The sequence below is a fragment of the Dunckerocampus dactyliophorus genome, chromosome 16 (genome assembly GCF_027744805.1).
Source record: "Dunckerocampus dactyliophorus isolate RoL2022-P2 chromosome 16, RoL_Ddac_1.1, whole genome shotgun sequence".
NCBI lineage: Eukaryota > Metazoa > Chordata > Actinopteri > Syngnathiformes > Syngnathidae > Dunckerocampus > Dunckerocampus dactyliophorus.
In genome coordinates this window covers 3,259,443-3,278,104 of record NC_072834.1, presented here as the reverse complement: position 1 = coordinate 3,278,104, position 18,662 = coordinate 3,259,443, and the positions used below count along the sequence as shown (strand labels likewise).

The 18,662-nt window shown below is 40.7% G+C and overlaps 2 protein-coding genes across 7 annotated transcripts in view; one reads left to right on the top strand and one right to left on the bottom strand.

Moving 5' to 3' along the window:
* hmgn1b (high mobility group nucleosome binding domain 1b) overlaps positions 1 to 3,046 on the bottom strand; it is a 3,976-nt gene extending 930 nt beyond the window's left edge. Inside the window, exons 1-5 of the mRNA XM_054754748.1 lie at positions 2,856 to 3,046; positions 1,408 to 1,428; positions 1,273 to 1,299; positions 1,145 to 1,186; positions 96 to 203 (exon numbers count right to left, since the gene is read on the bottom strand). Of these exons, the coding sequence (XP_054610723.1) occupies positions 96 to 203; positions 1,145 to 1,186; positions 1,273 to 1,299; positions 1,408 to 1,428; positions 2,856 to 2,873 (216 nt within the window). The 5' untranslated portion in view covers positions 2,874 to 3,046. The remainder of the gene's footprint in view (positions 1 to 95; positions 204 to 1,144; positions 1,187 to 1,272; positions 1,300 to 1,407; positions 1,429 to 2,855) is intronic.
* igsf5a (immunoglobulin superfamily, member 5a) lies at positions 1,590 to 18,662 on the top strand. Of its 6 annotated transcripts, none has more exons than XM_054754743.1 (11): positions 1,590 to 1,689; positions 8,794 to 10,980; positions 11,329 to 11,385; positions 12,392 to 12,703; positions 13,956 to 14,246; positions 15,274 to 15,393; positions 16,217 to 16,241; positions 16,339 to 16,436; positions 16,803 to 16,867; positions 17,610 to 18,388; positions 18,463 to 18,662. In XM_054754743.1, exons 2-10 carry the CDS (start codon positions 10,869 to 10,871, stop codon positions 17,712 to 17,714), a joined length of 1,185 nt encoding a protein of 394 aa, XP_054610718.1. In that variant the 5' UTR covers positions 1,590 to 1,689; positions 8,794 to 10,868; the 3' UTR covers positions 17,715 to 18,388; positions 18,463 to 18,662. The 6 variants fall into 6 exon arrangements, with proteins under 6 accessions (XP_054610718.1, XP_054610715.1, XP_054610719.1 ...); XM_054754740.1 differs by having other exon boundaries at positions 1,595 to 1,689; positions 5,905 to 10,980; XM_054754741.1 differs by having other exon boundaries at positions 1,608 to 1,689; positions 7,427 to 10,980.

The window sequence follows — 18,662 nt, the reverse complement described above, 5'->3', positions numbered from 1 at the left end:
AACGCACACACGCACGCATTTTAAGTGCCAGGTACATGTTGCGGCGAGGATTTCCCTCGTGCTGCAAGATTATGTCACGATGACACGACACCGACCTCTTCCTCAGCTTTGGTTTCGCCATTCTCGGCGGGGGCGTCGGTCTCCTTCTCCTCGGGCTTGCCCTTCTCCACCTCCTTCGCTTTCTTAGGCTTGGCGGGTGCTTTCTGCAAGGACACACGGAACACAGGTTTGTCAAGAACACAAAGTTCTACCTCTCGGGGCGTGCTCATCATTTCATTCATTTACTATTATCTACGGCGGCCCGCCAGAAATAAATTCGGACCGCCACAAATACGTTTGGCACAAATCTGTTTGCCCTAGCTCATAAACACATAACGCACCTGGTCTGCCAGAGCATAAGAAGGAGGAACAGCAGGAATGAGCGTTGCCAACTTTGTGGCTTTGTCGCTATGATTAGTGCACAATCAGACCTTTCTAGATATATATTTATTTTTTTAAAGAAGCAACAGAAAAAAAGTTATTTTCTTACACTAACTAGCAAGCATATATTTTGCTTTTTGCACGTGTTTTTTTAAAACTCACTTCTTGCAAAAGCGTCATGGCCAATTGAGCAAATTTGATGGTTATATCACCTCCACACCCAAAACACGTGAGACTGCTGCACATTTGTGACGAAACCAAACCGAAAAAGCTACGTTTTATCTGTCCACATGCAAACAATGAAGCCAGAGTTTTTGAAAATCTCCACTCTGGCCCAAGTTTTCCCAAAAGCGCTTCTTAAGGATAAAATCCTACATTTGCACGTGGACCAGAAGCTAAAATAAATAAATAAATGTGTGTGTGTGTGTGTGTGTGTACAGACATGACCAATTATGCAAATTAGATGACACCAACTCCAGCATTCAATCAATAATCAATAAAGAATAGTATTTATTCAAATAAACCAGTCTTTCCCCCAGGTCAGGGGTTTCCAAACACATGCCTGCGAGGGCTGCACACATAAAAATCGAGTCCAATGTAGGTGAACATGCAAATGGCCACCAGGCCACACTTTGGACACCCCTGGCTACTGTAAACTGAGAAGAGTCATCTAACAAACCGGAGCACCATCAACGTTTCTATCGTGCAACTTAAGAGGTCTCACCTTTGTCTTGGCTTTGGATTCTTCCTTTGCGGGTGTGGTTTTCTGTAAGAAAGCATTTTTAATCTTAGACAGCAGGAACAAGTCAACTATTAATACTGTAGAACAGGTCTTGAAGTTTCTGTACTTACTATCAACCGGAGAGATCTCCTCTTGGGCTGCAGAGTGAAAAGTGACAGGCTGATTACTTTTCACGTTGACTTCTTGTGCTTCTACTGACCCCTAGTGGGCCAATGTATTATCGATGGTTAGATTTTTTCCCTTACCTCGGGTGCATCTGACGCTTCCTGTGGAAAAACAAAGACAATCCAATTAAAATATGTGTGCCATACCAAGCATATGGAGAGACTGAAGCATGCAATTCCAGAATAATCAGTCATGCATCTTCAAGTGGGCGGTCCCAGACGGCACTACCGGGTAGCTGCACTTCCTGTTTCATGACGTCAGGGCTATGTACCAATTCGCTCACTTCTGTGCTTAAGTCTTTTGAGTGCATAAATACGCTCGCAATGTGAAGTACGGACGTTACAGTCAACACGCTTCAAATGGTGAGTGCGCAGTGCCGGACACTTAACACTCTCTATCATCGCCATCTTGGCTACGTTGAGATAGGGGAGGGACTAACGAATGGTCGCAATTCAATTTGAAAACAAGTGGAAGCGGATAAATGTTGCAATCGTCATTTCCGGTAGGTGCGCAACGACAATAATGGATTTGGGACAGCACGACATTGTTAGAATTACTGTACGCAGTGTACACAGTATACTTATGGATGTGTACTGACGGGTGTATTCCATTTGTGAGACAGTCTGAGTGTTTAAGTATGCTGTGTAAAACGTGCCATATTTGTTGTGGCGACTAGACTCAGCATACGACAGAGCCCCAAGTGTAACACAACCATACAAACTAAATGGAACCACTGTGACCTGCTGCTGGTCGCAGGAGCTTACCGACTGTAAAGCTTACGAAGTAGGGGGCGGACTCCACCTCCTCGTCGCCATCCTTTCATTGCTAATAAACGGGCGACCGGCGAGGGGGTGAAAACCAAGTGTTCCCGCCGTGAATTTGAAAAAGCTTCTCGGCGACGAGAAGCCCCAGCAACACGAGCTGTGGTGACGGAGGCTCGCCATTACATAACCTTCTTTCTTCCCCGACGACCGCCGTCCAAACAGCTGCGTCTTCACCTCGGCTAATGGCGGCCGCGCGCGCGAACAATGGCACTAATATGAACCAAAACTGACAAATAAGCATTTTACTCACGGCGGCGAGACCACAAAACACAACAAACCAGACCTAACCACTAAACTACGAATGAATTAAGCGTTTAAATTACGGTCAAAGTGAAACTTCATTATCCTGCATAACGGACAATCAATATGCCGCCAACTTTCTCTGCAAAAAAAGTCGCCATGCACTGCAAAACACACCACTGCATATGTTATATTTATGTAAACGTGTTGCAATAAGCAACACGCAGGAAAATACTGACGAAATCCCTTGAAAGGAAGATAATCACCGCAGAGCGATAAGAGCAACAATCACCTCCCTCCGGCAATCAAATCAAGACAGGCGTACCAACAAGTCTATTTTTTTTTTTTTACATGTGCACAAAACATAAAGCGAATGAGTAGCAACAAAACAATGTATACAGACAGCAGATGTGGGTTATAAACGCTGTATTACTTAATGCATGAAATATCTCGGGTTTACTCACTTTGCTCCTTCTAGGCATGGTTGATTTGTGAGTGGTGTTTGTGGAAAAGGGAGAAAAAAACAGGTACGTGTAAGCGAATAGAGGAGAAAGATATAGTGGTATAGTGAGGATAAAGCGGTACTAGTACAGTCTAATAGAGGGCAGCCACACGATAATGTTCCATTGGAAGAAAACTAGCTCAAACCGGATTGGATTCTCCCCCTCCCTCCTTATTCAAATCTTATAGTTCCTGCATGATTGACGAGAAAAGTCCCGCCTTCGCCGCCCGTCGATTGGGTAAAATAGCGCCCAGTGACACGATTTCAAATCTCCACGCTTTCCTGTGTGGATGTCACTTACGTCAATCAAGTAATTCGCCAAGGTAGTTGTCTTTCTGTGCAGCCATCTGTTTTGGAGAAGGCGAAAATGTCAACAAGTCTTCTCTGAACGTTTTTTTGCAAACAATTTGCTCGACATAATTCTGTGTGTGAGATGTTTGAATTATTGTTTATTTTACTGGTGGGTTTGTGTGTATTGGTTGTGGATTTAGAGGGGTGTGTACTCTCCCAGCCAAGTCTTTTGTATTAAAAGCTCGGGAAAATGGCGACAGGATAATTGTGGTCGCCACTCCATTGTGCAGTGTGCACTCCCAACATGACTTCAGCGTCATTCTGCTTGTATCAAAACAGACCCGCATTTGCAATGGAAGCTTCTACCTGCAGCTTCGTGAATACCTGCAACAGTAATGTGCTTCTCATTTCTCCAATGCACAAACAAACCATAGTTTGAAGGTTTCAGTGTACAAAAAATACACAAATCACCTGTCGTCTTAAAAAATGATTAATATCATATATTTTTTTGCTAAATGTCAATTTTAATGTTTCAAAATACATTTCTGAGATAAGGGTGTGATGTTTTAAAAATAATGATCATGTATGCCTGTCACCTTATTACAATTAAATATTTTTGGGCCTCAATGTGCAAAAATGAGATAATAAGATTTATTGCATATAAAATATTAATACTAAGATAAAAGGGTGGGCAATAGTTGACATTGTGGTATCAGTTTCAGCAAAATAAAGTCAATATTCAAAATAAGTAAGCAGAAAAATGTAATTTTCTCTCATTCCTTTGGCTTTTTGGCTCCAATGCCCTCCTTTATCCAAGAACGTATTCCTTGAGGCTATAAACAATATAATATATTTCAACAACACAACAAAACACACACAAATATTAGACAACTGAAAAATATCAATTTCATCACGCTAGTATCGATCCATAACTCATACTGCCGTCTGTACTGATACTATCGATATTTGGCTAGATCCTCCCACCCTCTAAATCAGGGGTCACCAATGTTTTTCCTTGTGAGAGCTACTTTTACAAAATGAAAATGGCCAAGAGCTACTCATTTTTGTAACATTTATTTTCAGAGCTTAATTTAAACCCAAAGAAAGCGAATATGCTTGTTTTACCAGAACATGAACAAAATGCTGGTGTCCACAACTCACATTTTGTATTTCAGAATGCATTTCTTTCTACTGTTCTTTCATTGTTAACTGAAAACCTGAATGAAAAGCAGGCTTTAGGGTTCAGTGTTAGGGTAAAAAAAAAATTGAGATTTTGAGATTAAAGTGGTAAATTTACGTATAAATGAGATGTGCTTTCTTGGAAAAAAACACCAATTGTCAGAGAAAAATAAAAACATTGAACTTTTTTTAAGTCATGAATTTATGAGAAAAAAAGTAGTAAATTTTTGAGAAATAATCTCGGAAATGTAATACTTTTTTTTCACGTAAATTTAGAACAAAGTCGTACATTTATGAGAAAAAAAGTTGTAATATTACGAGAATAAAGAATTAAAACTTTATTCACAATTCACACATGACTCCGTTTACGATCGGTCATTGTTTCAACAGCCAAAATTAACCGCTATAAATAAGGAATTGCTGTATGTATACATTGTTTAAAAACAATGAGGTTTGTGAGTGAGCAGCACCCGCTGCTCGTTGAGAAGAGCGATATGTGCTTTCAAGTCAGAAACCGGCAGTCCACAGATCGATTGCAGTCCTGTGGGATACACTGCTTCATTAACTATAAAAAAAATAGTGAATACTGATGAACCTTGTGGTTTTGCACAAGTACACAGGTAGTATTGTTTAAGCAGGTAATTGGACACAAGAGTAGAGCTAATAATGACCACCACAACTGCTGTTTACTCCAACTCCAACGTCCTGGGGTTGCTAGAAGTTGAAAGGTCAGAAAAACATATATTGCTGAGGACACGGAAGATAAAGAAAGGGGTGGTGGTTGGTAATAAAGGTGGAGGAACATGGGGTAGTGGAGGTCTCAGATAACACCGCCCTTATTGTGGTGCTTCACGTAGCCCTTCCATCACAGCTGGTGCCATTTGCCGTCCTTTCCCGCCTTTTCCAGTGGATTCCCGCATATTCACAATTTATCATTCAAGGCCCTGCAAATTTGCAGATTTTTGTAAAAAAAAAAAAAATTAATATAAAAAAATAAACCCCAAAATAGGCTGCTTTTCCGCAGGAAACACACCTCATTCACCCAATAATAATTTGTAAGTAAGTACAGGTAAAATGTACCACTATTAGAAAGCCCACAATTTTTGCATGTTTATGTGTTTATGCTTCACTGACAAATGTTTTTTGTCAAACGTTGAGATTTCGCACCTTGCTCGCCGGTCCTTGAACGCACCATAGTTGCTGTGAGACGCAAAGGGGAAACATATACAGTATATACTGTATATAACAAGCTGAAACTTACAGTGAGATGAACACAAGTTAATAAATGATGCTAAGTCCTTACTGGAGTTACAACGGGCAAGCAGTGTGGGTTATGTAGACGCAGCTTGGAGAAACGACTTCTACGACAGCTTGTTGGGACGACCCCGTGCAAGGGAAGGGAAGGCAAGAGAAGCTCAGCTTCCCCTAAAATGTCAACCAAAATGCATTGACTAAATACTGTATGCCTTCATCTTTTGTTCAGAATCAGCTAACGCTAACACATTTAACTGACATGACTTCCTTTTCATTCATCCCCACAGCATCACGGCGCTTTTACACAGTCGGACACTGAGCGTCTACAGACTTCGTTGGGGAAGCGTAGTGTAGGTTGTTCCACTGCGCAAAGCTGGACGGTCATTGGATAATTGCTGGGCTTTGTCCCGCCCATCGAACGCTCAGCATCTCTGGGGGTCTATGGAGCAGTGGGATGGCCCGGACGCTCGGGTGATTGGATGATCTGTCTGAGGCCGAATCCCTTTTTAATTGACAGTGAAATGAGTTAATCAGTGATCTTGAAGTAGAAACCTTCACCGGAGCATTTTCCAAGTTTTCCATTCTGTTGTTCTGAACTGATCCGGAGACTTTAGAGATCCTCAGCGACTTAATCTTTGTTAAAAACGACTAGCGTTGTGTTTGGCGACTGTCCCCCATCACGATCATTCACACACACAGCCGGTCACACAGTCGTGCTCATGGCAAAACAGGAAGGTGGTGTTGAAGAGGAAGGTGTTGCTCTGTCTGCCACATCGTGTCTTTGAGAACAGTCACAACAAGAATCACATCTTCAATATCAAAAAATGAAAAATGTATTCAGTTAGCGTCCGTTTCGGTTCTAGTCGGACCTTCTGGAGCAAATTAAGGATGATAACCAAGGTTCCACTCTATTTGGAGCCTTTATATTTGATGTCTATTATGGCACGTGTCGGTTTTCATGAAGGACCTATAAAGAGCGATTGCATTACCTTGTATGACTGGGCTACATTGCACACTTGTATGTTTGTGTGCGTGGAATCATGTCAGCAGGAAGCATGCCGTGCTTGGGCACAGATCAGAACATTCACACTCGTCAGACGTGAAGCAGGCCCAGGCACGATACGACACCTTTAGGTCAGCATCATGCACTTTCATTGGTAAAACTGAAAGTTCTTGTTTCTTTGTTAAAAATACATCTTCAAATTGCCAAATTTGACACATGATACTTCCCAAAATTACGTTTTGTTTATGCTCACTCAGCAGTCACACTCGCTGTGTAGGGAGGGCAGTGCCCCTGACCTTCTTTTAGCACTAGTCTTGGCCTAGTGGCAACACAGCCTAATAAGCTCAGTAACAATAAACCTTAGTCGGCTTTAACCATTGATTAACCGACAGCTGACAAAACAAAAACTAATCTCCACATTAAGTCGAGCTCTAACGATATGGCTTTTTCATTACGGCTTCTCTTCTACTCTTGGACAAGAGGGGCGATTAGTTGGAACTAGTACATGAAACAAACGGGTGAGCCCCCCAAAGCCAAGCAAGCCAATATAAAGATGAACATAAATGAGAAACTATGACTGATGATCTTTGACATGGTGGCTCCGGTGCCAAACATTTACTTCCACACAGTACGCCGTGGATCAGAGGGCTGCTATATAGAAATATGATATATACTGTACATGACAGCATGCCATTTCTATTGCTACATGGTCGTGTTTACAATTTATCATAGTTGAAATGTTTAACAATAGTAGAGAGGTAGTTGAAATGTTTAACAATTATTTTGTAAATATTGGACCAAAACAGGAAGAAGAAATTTCCAAATTCTGGACAATGGAGGAAAGGAATGAAACCACAGACAGGAATCGTAATTCCATTTTTCTCACTGATGTAACTAAAATGGAAAACACTGACATTGTCAATCATTGTAAAGCAAAAACATCAACTGATTGTAATGGAATTGAAATGGAAACAATAAAAAGGGTTGTCAATGAGATCGTAGAACAGTTAACACATATCAGTAACTTATCATTTCAGACTGGAAAAGTTCCTAACAAAATGAAAATAGCTGAAGTAGTTCCAATCTTTAAAAATGGAGATAAACATCCATTTACAAATTACCGACCAGTTTCCTTATTACCCCAATTTTCTAAAATTATTGAGAAGCTATTTAATAACAAAGGACAAATGTATTAATAAGAATGAATTACTAGCAGGTAGTCAATACGGATACACAGCTAACATTTCAGCCTCCATGGCACTGATTGAAATCACAGAGGACATTACTAACGCTATAGACCACAGAAAGTGTGCAGCTGCAGTATTTATAGATCTCACAAAAGCCTTCGATACAATTAATCACGACATCCTAATAACAAAATTAGAAAGATCTATTTCTTGCGGGGGGCGGGAGTCGAGTGGCAACCGGCTTTGAGGCGCATTACCGCACCTACCATGTTGGAGTGTGGCCCACAGTTACAGACACGATACGGCAACTGGATCGACCCGATGTCGTGGTGAAAGCCAATATATTCCCAATCTTTAAAATACACCGGATCGGCAGCGGACATCCCTAAGTCCGTTTCTGGCTGTTCTAGACAAAAAGTAGAGTACAAACATATGAATGGAGGAAGTCAGACAGTAGTACTTTGACATGTAAAAAAGTAGACATCACACTGTGGCGACCTATCATGTAGCAGCCTCTTGGAATTCCTTCTCATGCACATTTGCAGCTGAACGGAGACAATGTTGCCAGGTCTCCACAAGCGCGAAACAAGCGATTAGCTTTTTCTGAAAACAAGCCAATAACAACAGGGAACTTGGAAATTTGCAAGCATCTTTACAAAAAAACCAAGCACAAAGTCGCTTCTTATTGGCAAATCTGGCAACGCTGGCCCGAGATGCTTTGTTTTTATGTCACGTAACAGGTCAACTGCAAAAGCCTGCCCCAAAAGGAGCATAAGGGCCATCTAGTGTTTTGTGAGGCACACAGTGTATGGCCAATAATCGCAGTCCTAGACGACTGCGTATCCCAATGCTCATGAGCTCTATCTGCCTGGATGGCACCAACATAGGCTTTGTTAATTAATTATTCATTTGAAGAGCATTTATCAGGAGTATCTGGCTCTCTCCTTTCCTTCCCCTTCTTCTCTTTTCTCTCTCTTCCCTCTAAGGCTCCAGGATATCATCTTTTTATTAACAAAATAACACACGATTTACGTATCTAAACACATAACCAACTACAATATCGTATTTTCTTCCCTTAGTAAACGTACATGTAAGTAAACAGTACATGACATTACAGTTACTAACATCAAATTCCAAAACCAAATTCCGTACTAATGAAGTCCTTGTTTTCTAATAAAAAAATACTCTTCCGACTTCAGGAGCTTTACTTTTGCCTAACAGAGAAGCAACAACATGCAGTTTACAGATGGTGTGGTAGAATCCATGTTAGTACTGCCATGCTTTCATTTTGAAGCTTACTTTGCGCTGAACAGGAAGTGTGTGTGTTTATGCTTTGTAACTAGGCAAGAATTATCATTTAAAATCAAAATCAAAATTTTGATGCATCCAACTCATACAGTATTGTTGCTGCTTTGTGTTAACTGAATGCTTCAACTAATTTTCTTACACCAAAAAAAAAAAATCTGCTATAATTTTTTTAGGCTCAAGCGACCCTAAAACAGACCAAACGGCCAAATGCAGCCCACACAAATATAAAGTTATTTATTTTATATATATGTATATAATGTGTCAATAACTTTTTTGTTGTCGTTTTTTAATGCACCAAAGGCCAAGAAGTATAAAAACTGTTCACACCCCACTGAAAATGTTATCCTACACTGACCTCTAGCGGTGGACCTTGAGTATGTCAACAGTTGCCTCCCGGCTGGTCTGTTCAGTTTGATATAATTGTCACTCACTTACATCCCATTGCGTGTCCAGGACGTTTTTATTGGTTGCATATGTTTAATATGCACATTTTTGCAATGTCTTACATTGGTTTTACCAATGCACAGCTGAATGGTAATTAATTACATTGTAAAACACCCACTAAAACGAATTGCCATGCTCATCACCAAAGACGGTAGATAGAAAGAACCGTCCATGCAGCCGCAATTTCCATGTAAGAGTGTAGTACGGATTATGGAGCAGAAAGTCCGCCATGATGGTAAGCAAAAGAGCTGGGCGGGGCTAGGCACACAACAGTGGACAATGTATTCACTAACTCACAATTTATTCACAATGCAATGTTTTTGGATTCTGCTGCCCATCATGGCTACAGAAGTGGCGCCCAGAATAAAAACAAATACATTAAATATATTAAATTAACATTTGTATATTTTTTAATAGTTAAATTCAGTGTAAAAATAAATATATATCATAATATAACATATACTATAATAATACAAAAAATAAATACTGTAATATAATACATACATTTTTGCCTATTTGTCCAGACTTTATGGACACCGTACATTATGATTCATGTCAAATTCATCCTTCAGTTGAGCTTTTATTGAATCAAAGTGAATTGCAATACATAAATTAAAAGATGATTGTGGTTACTTTCCTATGCCACCTTATTACTCAGGTCACCTTCGTTTTGGACTAGTATGGAAGTACAGTTAACATTACCAGTCAAGTAATTGTTACTATAACAACCCAGCATTTACAGCATATCATTAGCTGTGTAGTCAAATTTAGCACCTCAATGCATCGCTATGTTGTATAATGTGCCTTGACTGTCTTACCGTAGAGCAGAGATGGACAAGCTACAGGCCATATACGGCCTATCAAGCTTTTTAAATCCAGCCCATCCAATTTTCCAAATGATTTTATTAAAATCCTTTAACACCGAAGCTGTCGCCAGCGACAGGCTTTGCAACACTATTTTTAAACTACTATAAGTCTTGAACAATTTGTGCTATCCGAATAATTCCAAAAGTTTCTGAATCTAGAGGCTCTGTGTTTTCCAGTGATATACAAGACATTACGGTAATCCAAGAGACTGCATCACAGGAGCTCAGAGAAGATGACACTTTAAGACAAAGTAGAGTCAGGGTTTGTTTTACAAAAGTTTGCCCACACCTGCTGCAGAGTAGAGCATGCGGCTCTGGGTAAGACACGCAAACTCACTGTGCTTCGCTTTAAATGTCAAGCTCACACCCACAGTCCAGTGACAGTGTAAGACGTTAGTAATAGTACAATGGCTAGATAAGAGCCGGTGCCTTAATGGCCATAAATGAACTTTGCTCCCAGCGACAGTTTGACACACATAGGTGGAGTCTTCCTGTTCACCTGCTCTTTCAGGAAACGCCACATTGCAGTGGAACTGACCAGCAGGCACATTGGAGGTACGGTATGTGTCTTCTATCTGAACATTTACTGGATATTACAATGCAGTGTTGGTGAAAGCTGTGTGACACTACAACCGTCTATGGATTTTGTGATGATGGATGTGTCATTTTCTGACTGCTGTGTAGCGTATACACAGTACAACTAATAATATACATGTCTGTGTATATTATTTAAAAAAAACAACTATTTTCTAGTACAGACAGTACTCGACACAGTTTCGGTCTAAAAAACAAAAAAAACCCAAAGATTTTTCATTCAAAGATGAATTTATATTTTAAATGAAATATTACTTGTGTATGAATGTTTTGGTGGACATACACAGTTTTCCTGTTTTTATCTTACAGGATTTAAAAACATGGACGTTGATTCTTGCATCTGGCTAATGCTGTGTGCAACTGGAGGTCAGTATTGCATGACCAGAAATATTACATGCAATTTCGTTTCATTGACACATTGTCGCACTTCTGCATTCATGGTTTTTATTTGCTCTAGGATTTATTCTAGAACTCAATCATATTCTTATCATCATAATAAAACGTAATGTAATATGATGTGATGTAATGTAATGTTATATAATAATATTTAATAACAATATGTATTATTGTTATATTAGTAATGATATGATATGATATTAATCTTATATGATATTTATGTATTTAAAGGCAAATGCATTTTGCTGGCACTGTTCATATGTGCAATTATGTGATGCCTAACAAAGACACAAGACTGAGTGGGTTTACAATGCCATGTATCAAAAATCAGTGTTCCTTAATCATCTGATTAAACTTTATCAATACTCCTACACCCCACCTGGTCAAAACTGTTTGTGGTACTGAGTTGTTACTTGTTACCTTTCGTGCCGTGTTCCACAAAGATAACTTGACAATAACTAACACAAAGACTGTTTGAGAAGCAGGGGTCATGTTGAGCGCAATGATTTTCCTCTGGTGCGACAGTGGCTTGAAACGGCTGAAAATATGACGTTTTTCCTCAACTGTAATGACGCTAATACAACATATTTCACACAAACTGTTTGAGTTTCAGTCATCCAAAAACAACCCATGTAAAATATTTGCAAGCCTTGAGCAAACAGGTAAATGCCACGGATTCCTTTTTATTGTTCTGAATGATTGAAAGTTCAGCCAAAGGTTACCACTGATGGATGTCTTTGAGTTCTTTCAAATAAGGAATACATTTAGCATGAGAAATACATTTCTCATGGACAATGTAACATATATTTAACATCATAAATTAGTAGTATTTTACAAAAAAAAACATCACAAATGTCTTCTACGTGTTCCACTTGGTTTGTGGTATATCCAAGGATGCTTACTAGAAAAGTAAGAGTAAGTAAGAGATGCGACTCATGTATTGTTCTCACTTACCGTGTCGTCATTGTGTGATCAGTGATGGGACAGTTCCAGGTGGAGCCTCTCACTGCCACGGTTCTGACGGGCTCAGATGCAGGATTCACTGCCACAGTGCAGGGCACGTGGGCGGTCATGACATGGAACGTCCGAGGCTTCCTGGTCCTCACTGTTCCCAGAAGTGGTAACGTATCTTCATCCTCCGAACAGTTTTCTGCCTCATTCTGCTCCAGCGGGGACACCAGCTGCGTGGAGTTCACCATCCACAACACCACACGCATGGAGGCTGGCGCGGTCATCTGCACGGTTCAGGGAGACTATGGATCCAAAACAGCACAGCTACAAGTACAAGGTAAATGATGCAACATTGGGAGATATGTGCAGTTATTGCACCTAAACTATATACAGCAACACAATGGATTTGGATGATTCAAATGTTTTTGTATTGACCTTTTTATATTAAAAGTATGATCTAAGGGTGTACTCACACTAAGCCGTTTGTACCATCATGGACTCGGACACGACGACCTGTTTACTTGTCCTATCTCTTCTATTTTGGTGTTTTACTCAAATTTCCCTGACACAGTGGATTATTTCCAGTCTTTTTTAAAGGCGTTCTTGTTATTTCTATTATGGAAAGTGGTGGCTGTCATTAGTTACTTGCAAGAGTTAAAGAGCGTTCAAGTCTTCATTTCGCACACGAATGTAGTCAAGAGTGAGCGAGCGTGCTGTTGGTTTCACTTTTGGGTTATTTAGCATTTTTGTGTTCACGTCAAATATGAATTTTGTTGGTTATCATGAATGACCTGCGAGGAGCGATCGCATTACAGTAATCCCTCATTTATTGTGGTGAATTGGTTCCAGACTCGTAGTAGTATTCCTTCTTTATAAATGAATATTTTGTAGTTATGGCATAGAAAAGCCGAAAACCCCTTTACGATCTTCTAAATAAGTTTTTTTTGTTAACATTAGACAGTTTACCTTGTAGGGGAGCAGAATCGATTGCGGACAGGAAGTGATGTCGGGGGTTCAGAGTTGAGTTTTAGCTTGTTGTGGGCTATGGCCGCCACAGTAACTCATGTTATTACTATGATGATTATTATTATTATGTTGTTGTTGTTAAAACTAATAATAGGTCGTAGTCAACCACGAAACAGCGACCATTTATTCATTAATTACTTTTTGAAAAACCGTGACAGCGTGAGGGAGCGGTGTGCGAACCGCGAAGTAGCGAGGGACGGCTGTACAGTCATTGTAGGACTCGGCTACGTAGTGCGCGTGCATGTGCGTGTGCATGAAATGATGCTTTTTCCCAGCACACGTCTTCCAATCGTGCCAGAAGATGGGAAATTTAGCCAAACGTATTAAGTGGGCCCTGGCACCGTACGATTGGCCGAGTGCGAGTACAGGTAAGATGTTTGGCCTGCTCTCCAGGGGCATCATAAGCGGGAAGAAAATGATACATATTCAAAGGGCCCATGACTAACAAGTCCAAGAAAATAGCAGAATATTAGTCAATTCTATGTTTTTTTCCGCATATGACTGAGTAACTGTGTTTATAAGGTGAATGAGGCCCTCTGTTCTCTTCTCTCCCTCTGCCTTAGAAAGTGGTACGGTCCAGATCAAAGAAGGGAATATGACAGTAGTCCAGGACCAGGAGGTTGAGTTCCACTGTGAGACATCAGCTTGGTTCCCGCCTCCCAGTATCATTTGGACCGTGAATGGTGACACAGTGGACGATATCCCGTCCAACAGCACGAACGTGACACATGGAGATTCCTTCAACTCCTCGAGTATACTGAAGTTTCAAGCTGTCAAAGATTCTACCGTGGTGTGTTTGGCAACGTTACCGACACTGAAAAACCCACTATCCAGCTCTGTCCATGTGGTGGTTGGTAAGGGTTGACTGACTGTACTTTCATTCCACCTATGACAGAATGTTTCACCTTTAATAGAATTTCACATCGACCCACTTGTGTTTCTACTTTGTGGTGAGATTGGATTTGGATTTCTGCTGTAGGGTTGCAAAATTCTTGAAAAAATGTGAATCACGAATTTCTTTCTGGGCATTTAATCGATCAGGACTGGACTGTTCAGGTTGTCTGAGAAGACGTTTCGCCTCTCATTTGAGTCAGGTTTCATCAGTTCAAGCTCAGGACTAGATAGGACAGTGTGCTCCTATCTTGGTCACTACGGGGTAATGCCAGCCTACTCCTATCCAGTCATGTGCATAAACTGCTTATGATGGATAGGACAGTCTACACCTATCTTGCTCGCTACTAGATAGGACAGCCTACTTCTATCTCGTCATGACCACGAACTCATGAAACCTGCTTATTTGTGGCAGCCTGCTGTGAATACGTTTGGACCGCCACAAATAGATTTGGCGCTACCTGTTCACACTTTTGGAGACTCTAGTATGTATCGCTCTGGTCTCCTACAGCATCCATAAAAGTTACACACACGGGCATCATGGCCAATCATGCAAATTAGACAAAGACTTTCTTCATGGGAGGTACCAAAAGGACAGTTGACGGGGGACTTTCCTAGTAGACGCAAATAGAAAGACTAGAAAGACAGTACTCGACAGTACGTTAACGCACGTAATAAACACAAGTCAAAAGAAAAGCCAATAAATGCAATCACTCCTCTGGCAAGCAGATGAATGATAGACAGTGAGGCTCGCTGGAGGTGTAGAACCAGGGCAGAGGAGGCAACTCACCCTGGCTGGCAAGGCTCATTAGGGGACAATGAGAGCGAGGAGGAAGTGTCAATGACGATGACAGTGTTGCGTGAGTTCTTGAGTACAATGGCAGCTCCTTAAGTACATTGAAAAAATAAAAATCCAGATATCGCAGTTCACAGAAATATACCTTTTTTTTTTTCTCATCACCTTAATGGTGGCATTTTGTTCTATAAAAGTACCCAAGCCTCCAGACTGGACCGTGCTGATAGCTGTGGTTTGCTCCTTTGGTGGTTCTGCTCTGTTCGTTTTACTCATCCTTGGGATCATCTTTTGCTACAAACGCAAGAAAGAAAAAGGTATTTCTTATTTTTCAGAAAGAATCAAAGTCTTTTTGGTGGTAAACTTATGTTTGCAAAATATTTGAAAGTTGCAAATTTGTGAAAGCTGCTTTACTTGGGCCATGTCCACATGAACAGCGATACAGTGGAACCTTGGTTAGCGTGTTATTTTGGTTAACATAAAAAATTTACGGCAAATTTTACCTCGTTTTGCATACATTTTCCAGTTAGCGTACAATATGGCGAGCGTCTTGTCGTGTTATTGATACACTGCGTGAGTCCAACTGTGTTCTTGATGTATTTCTATCACAAAATGTCCTTGTTAGCAGCCTATTAGCTTGTTAATAGTGTTTCTCACCTCAAGTCTCTGCTTTTCTTTTGGTCACGGCTGTAATATAACCCAAAATGGAGCCAAAGTAAAGTTGCTAGTGCCAGCATTTTAATAAAGAAGAAAGAACTCATAGCAAAAACAGGAAGTTGGTGTTGATCTCGCTGCCACATTGTGTCTTTGGCAACAGTCACGTCTTCAGTGAAGGTAAACATAACCTTAAATGTTCATTTATTTTTTTTCATTTGTCATTTATATGCATTTCGAATTATTTTATGCATAAAAAACTACAATTTTAAAAGAATAAAAATGTTTTTTGTGTCAACATATGTGAGAACTACACAGTCAACTGCTGATTACATCAAAGGCGTAAATCTAAGCAAACCTCGGCAACATTTTTGGGCAAAGTTGACGTTAACCAAAAAATACACTAACCAGGGCGTACGCTAACCGAGGTTCCACTCTTTAAAAAAACATTGTGAGGCGATAAATAATACTGTTGTCTCTTGGCAGAATCCAACTACCAAGATGAAATGACGTAAGGAGCCACGTTACATGAATATACCGTACCGGCTGTGCGATAAAGACCGTATGTTTGCATCAGTGATGCACCTTATCCCATCTTCTGTTGGTAGTAAGAGGGTGAGGACACAGAGCCAGTTGAGTGGTTTGAGGCCTCCTGGACAGAAGCAAGGTCGAGTCAATGCAAGTTATGTGACAGATGGCCAAACAAGTAAGACACACATGCAAATTGTACATGAATATTATTTGATCTTATTAGTAGTTACCATCTAACTTGAGTTGCTTGATTTATCGTTTACTATGTTTCCATGCACCCGATATAACCAGAATGTAGTCAACACGAGGAAACATTTGAGACACCTTGTCCGGATTGCCAATTCCTAATAAGTTGTGGCGGGTAAAGGGTCTCATTTGTGAAGTGAAGAGGAAACAAATGTCACGATAGATAGCCCTTTCATCCGTTCACTTTCTACACCACTTGTACTCATTAGCGTCACGGGTGCAATATGCAAATATTGTGTTTATATAAAAGTAGTGACTGTGTGACACAAATCAATTAAAGCGCTCTCGTTCACAGGTGTTGCCACAAGTGACCTGACAGACAGTGGCTATTTTCAGAGAACCGCTTCCAATATGTTTGAGGTAGGAATGATTATTTTGCAGTAGAATTGACAGAATTGTCGAAAATGCTCTCATGCAGCAATGGGAAGTATATCCAAAATTATTTTATTTTAACTCATCTTGTGGAGCAGTAGGCAGGTATCATGTGACACCCCAGAGCAAGATCCGGGTCATTAGGTCAGCATCTCTGACAGTGAAGCATCCACGTGTGGACGACCCACACACAAACACACACACACACACACACACACACACACACACACAAGGAAGCCGGATTTGAACCGAGAACCCTCTGGTTACTAGATGACCCACTTTACCTCCTGAGCAACATTGCCTCATTTAAAAACGGCATGACTACCGTAATTTCTAGACTATAGAGCACATATACTGTATAAGTCACAACCCACTAAATTTAAAGCGAAAACAAGATTTGTACATACTGTATGTAGGCTGCATTGGTCTATAAGCCGTACGTGTCCACGCTGTAACATGGGATGTACACAGGTAGTACACACTTTTGACAGTGTGATTATGAAATGAAGTGTAACTCATCATGCGCTAACAATGTTGCTCATGGAATGATGCCCCGTCCTATAGATCATTACACATTTTTTTCATAAACAAAATGTAAATCTCATGGTTCCTTTTCTGAACCAAAGTAATGAGGGATGTCACCTTTAAAACCCTGGGAGTCAACGTCACGACACTCTCATTAAAGCAATGCAAAAACAATGACATTTGTTTTTTGCTTTTTGCATTTTAGATGCCTGATGCTGTGCGTGATAACAAGATAGAAAATGGCTACAGGAGCACCTACAACAGTGTGGATGATGACTTGAGAAAACACAGACATGCAACTATTGTGTAGGACTGCTGGCACCTTGGAACCCCAGAGACTTTGAATCTCAGACCAAAGACTGAGACGCTTACTCTCGGAGCTTTGAGGTCTTTCAGTGCGTGTCAAGATGCACGTAGATGTTGTTTGTTTGAAAACAAGATGATTTTGATGGACTGATATATGCGATATTGTACAAGTGTTTTTTTTTTTACACTGGCCAAGTAAAAACTGTGGTTTTCACTTTCATCCAATGGAAGAAATCTGAATGTCATCTTAAAATCCCCTTTACAAGTAAATTGCTTTGCAAAAGTATTCACCCCTTGGAGTACCACGAGGTTTTGTCTTGTGTGCGTGATCCAAAATGGCGGCGTAAACAAACCCTAAACAATCGGGCCAACGCAAACCAAGGCATCATTTTTGCAAACATTTTTGGATGTTAACCTAAAAATGCTCCAACTGAGGCGGATGTTAACCGAGGTACCCCTGTCACACGAAAGGAACCACGAGGAATAATTTGGCTGCTCCTGTTTGTGGAAGCAGGCCGTAAGATTGGTGATGATTGTCAAATGCGTCCACCTGCCTCGTTGCCCCCCCTCACCCCACTGACCAAAATACTAAGTCTGTTTGGATGCAGACCGTGATAATTGAGTGGGTGCTCCTTCTCAATAACAATGAAAAAACTGCAACGATAATCCTTGCTGGAGGTAACAAAGGCTTTCATTCGGTCTGTCATTTTTTTTCTTATCCACAAAATTACTTTCATCACTTTGTCCCACAGACGAGCAGGCAGGGAGTCACAGCAGGTTGGTTGGTCCGTAGTGTGGAGCGGGAGACCAGCTGATTGGTCTCCTGCATGCATGTGGGGAGGAGAGAAGCCATGCTGGCTCTATAAAAACAACATTCAGCAGAAGAGGATTGTTCATTGGAGGCACCGCTGACCACACTGACTGGATCCACACATACACAGCGCAGCCATGA

Excerpts from the sequence above, each read along its gene's own strand:
- igsf5a (XM_054754743.1), top strand. The coding sequence starts at position 10,869 with ATGAACTTTGCTCCCAGCGACAGTTTGACACACATAGGTGGAGTCTTC. Across the intron at positions 12,704-13,955 it reads AGCACAGCTACAAGTACAAG|AAAGTGGTACGGTCCAGATC; the intron begins GTAAATGATGCA and ends CCTCTGCCTTAG. Across the intron at positions 16,242-16,338 it reads AACTACCAAGATGAAATGAC|TAAGAGGGTGAGGACACAGA; the intron begins GTAAGGAGCCAC and ends TTCTGTTGGTAG.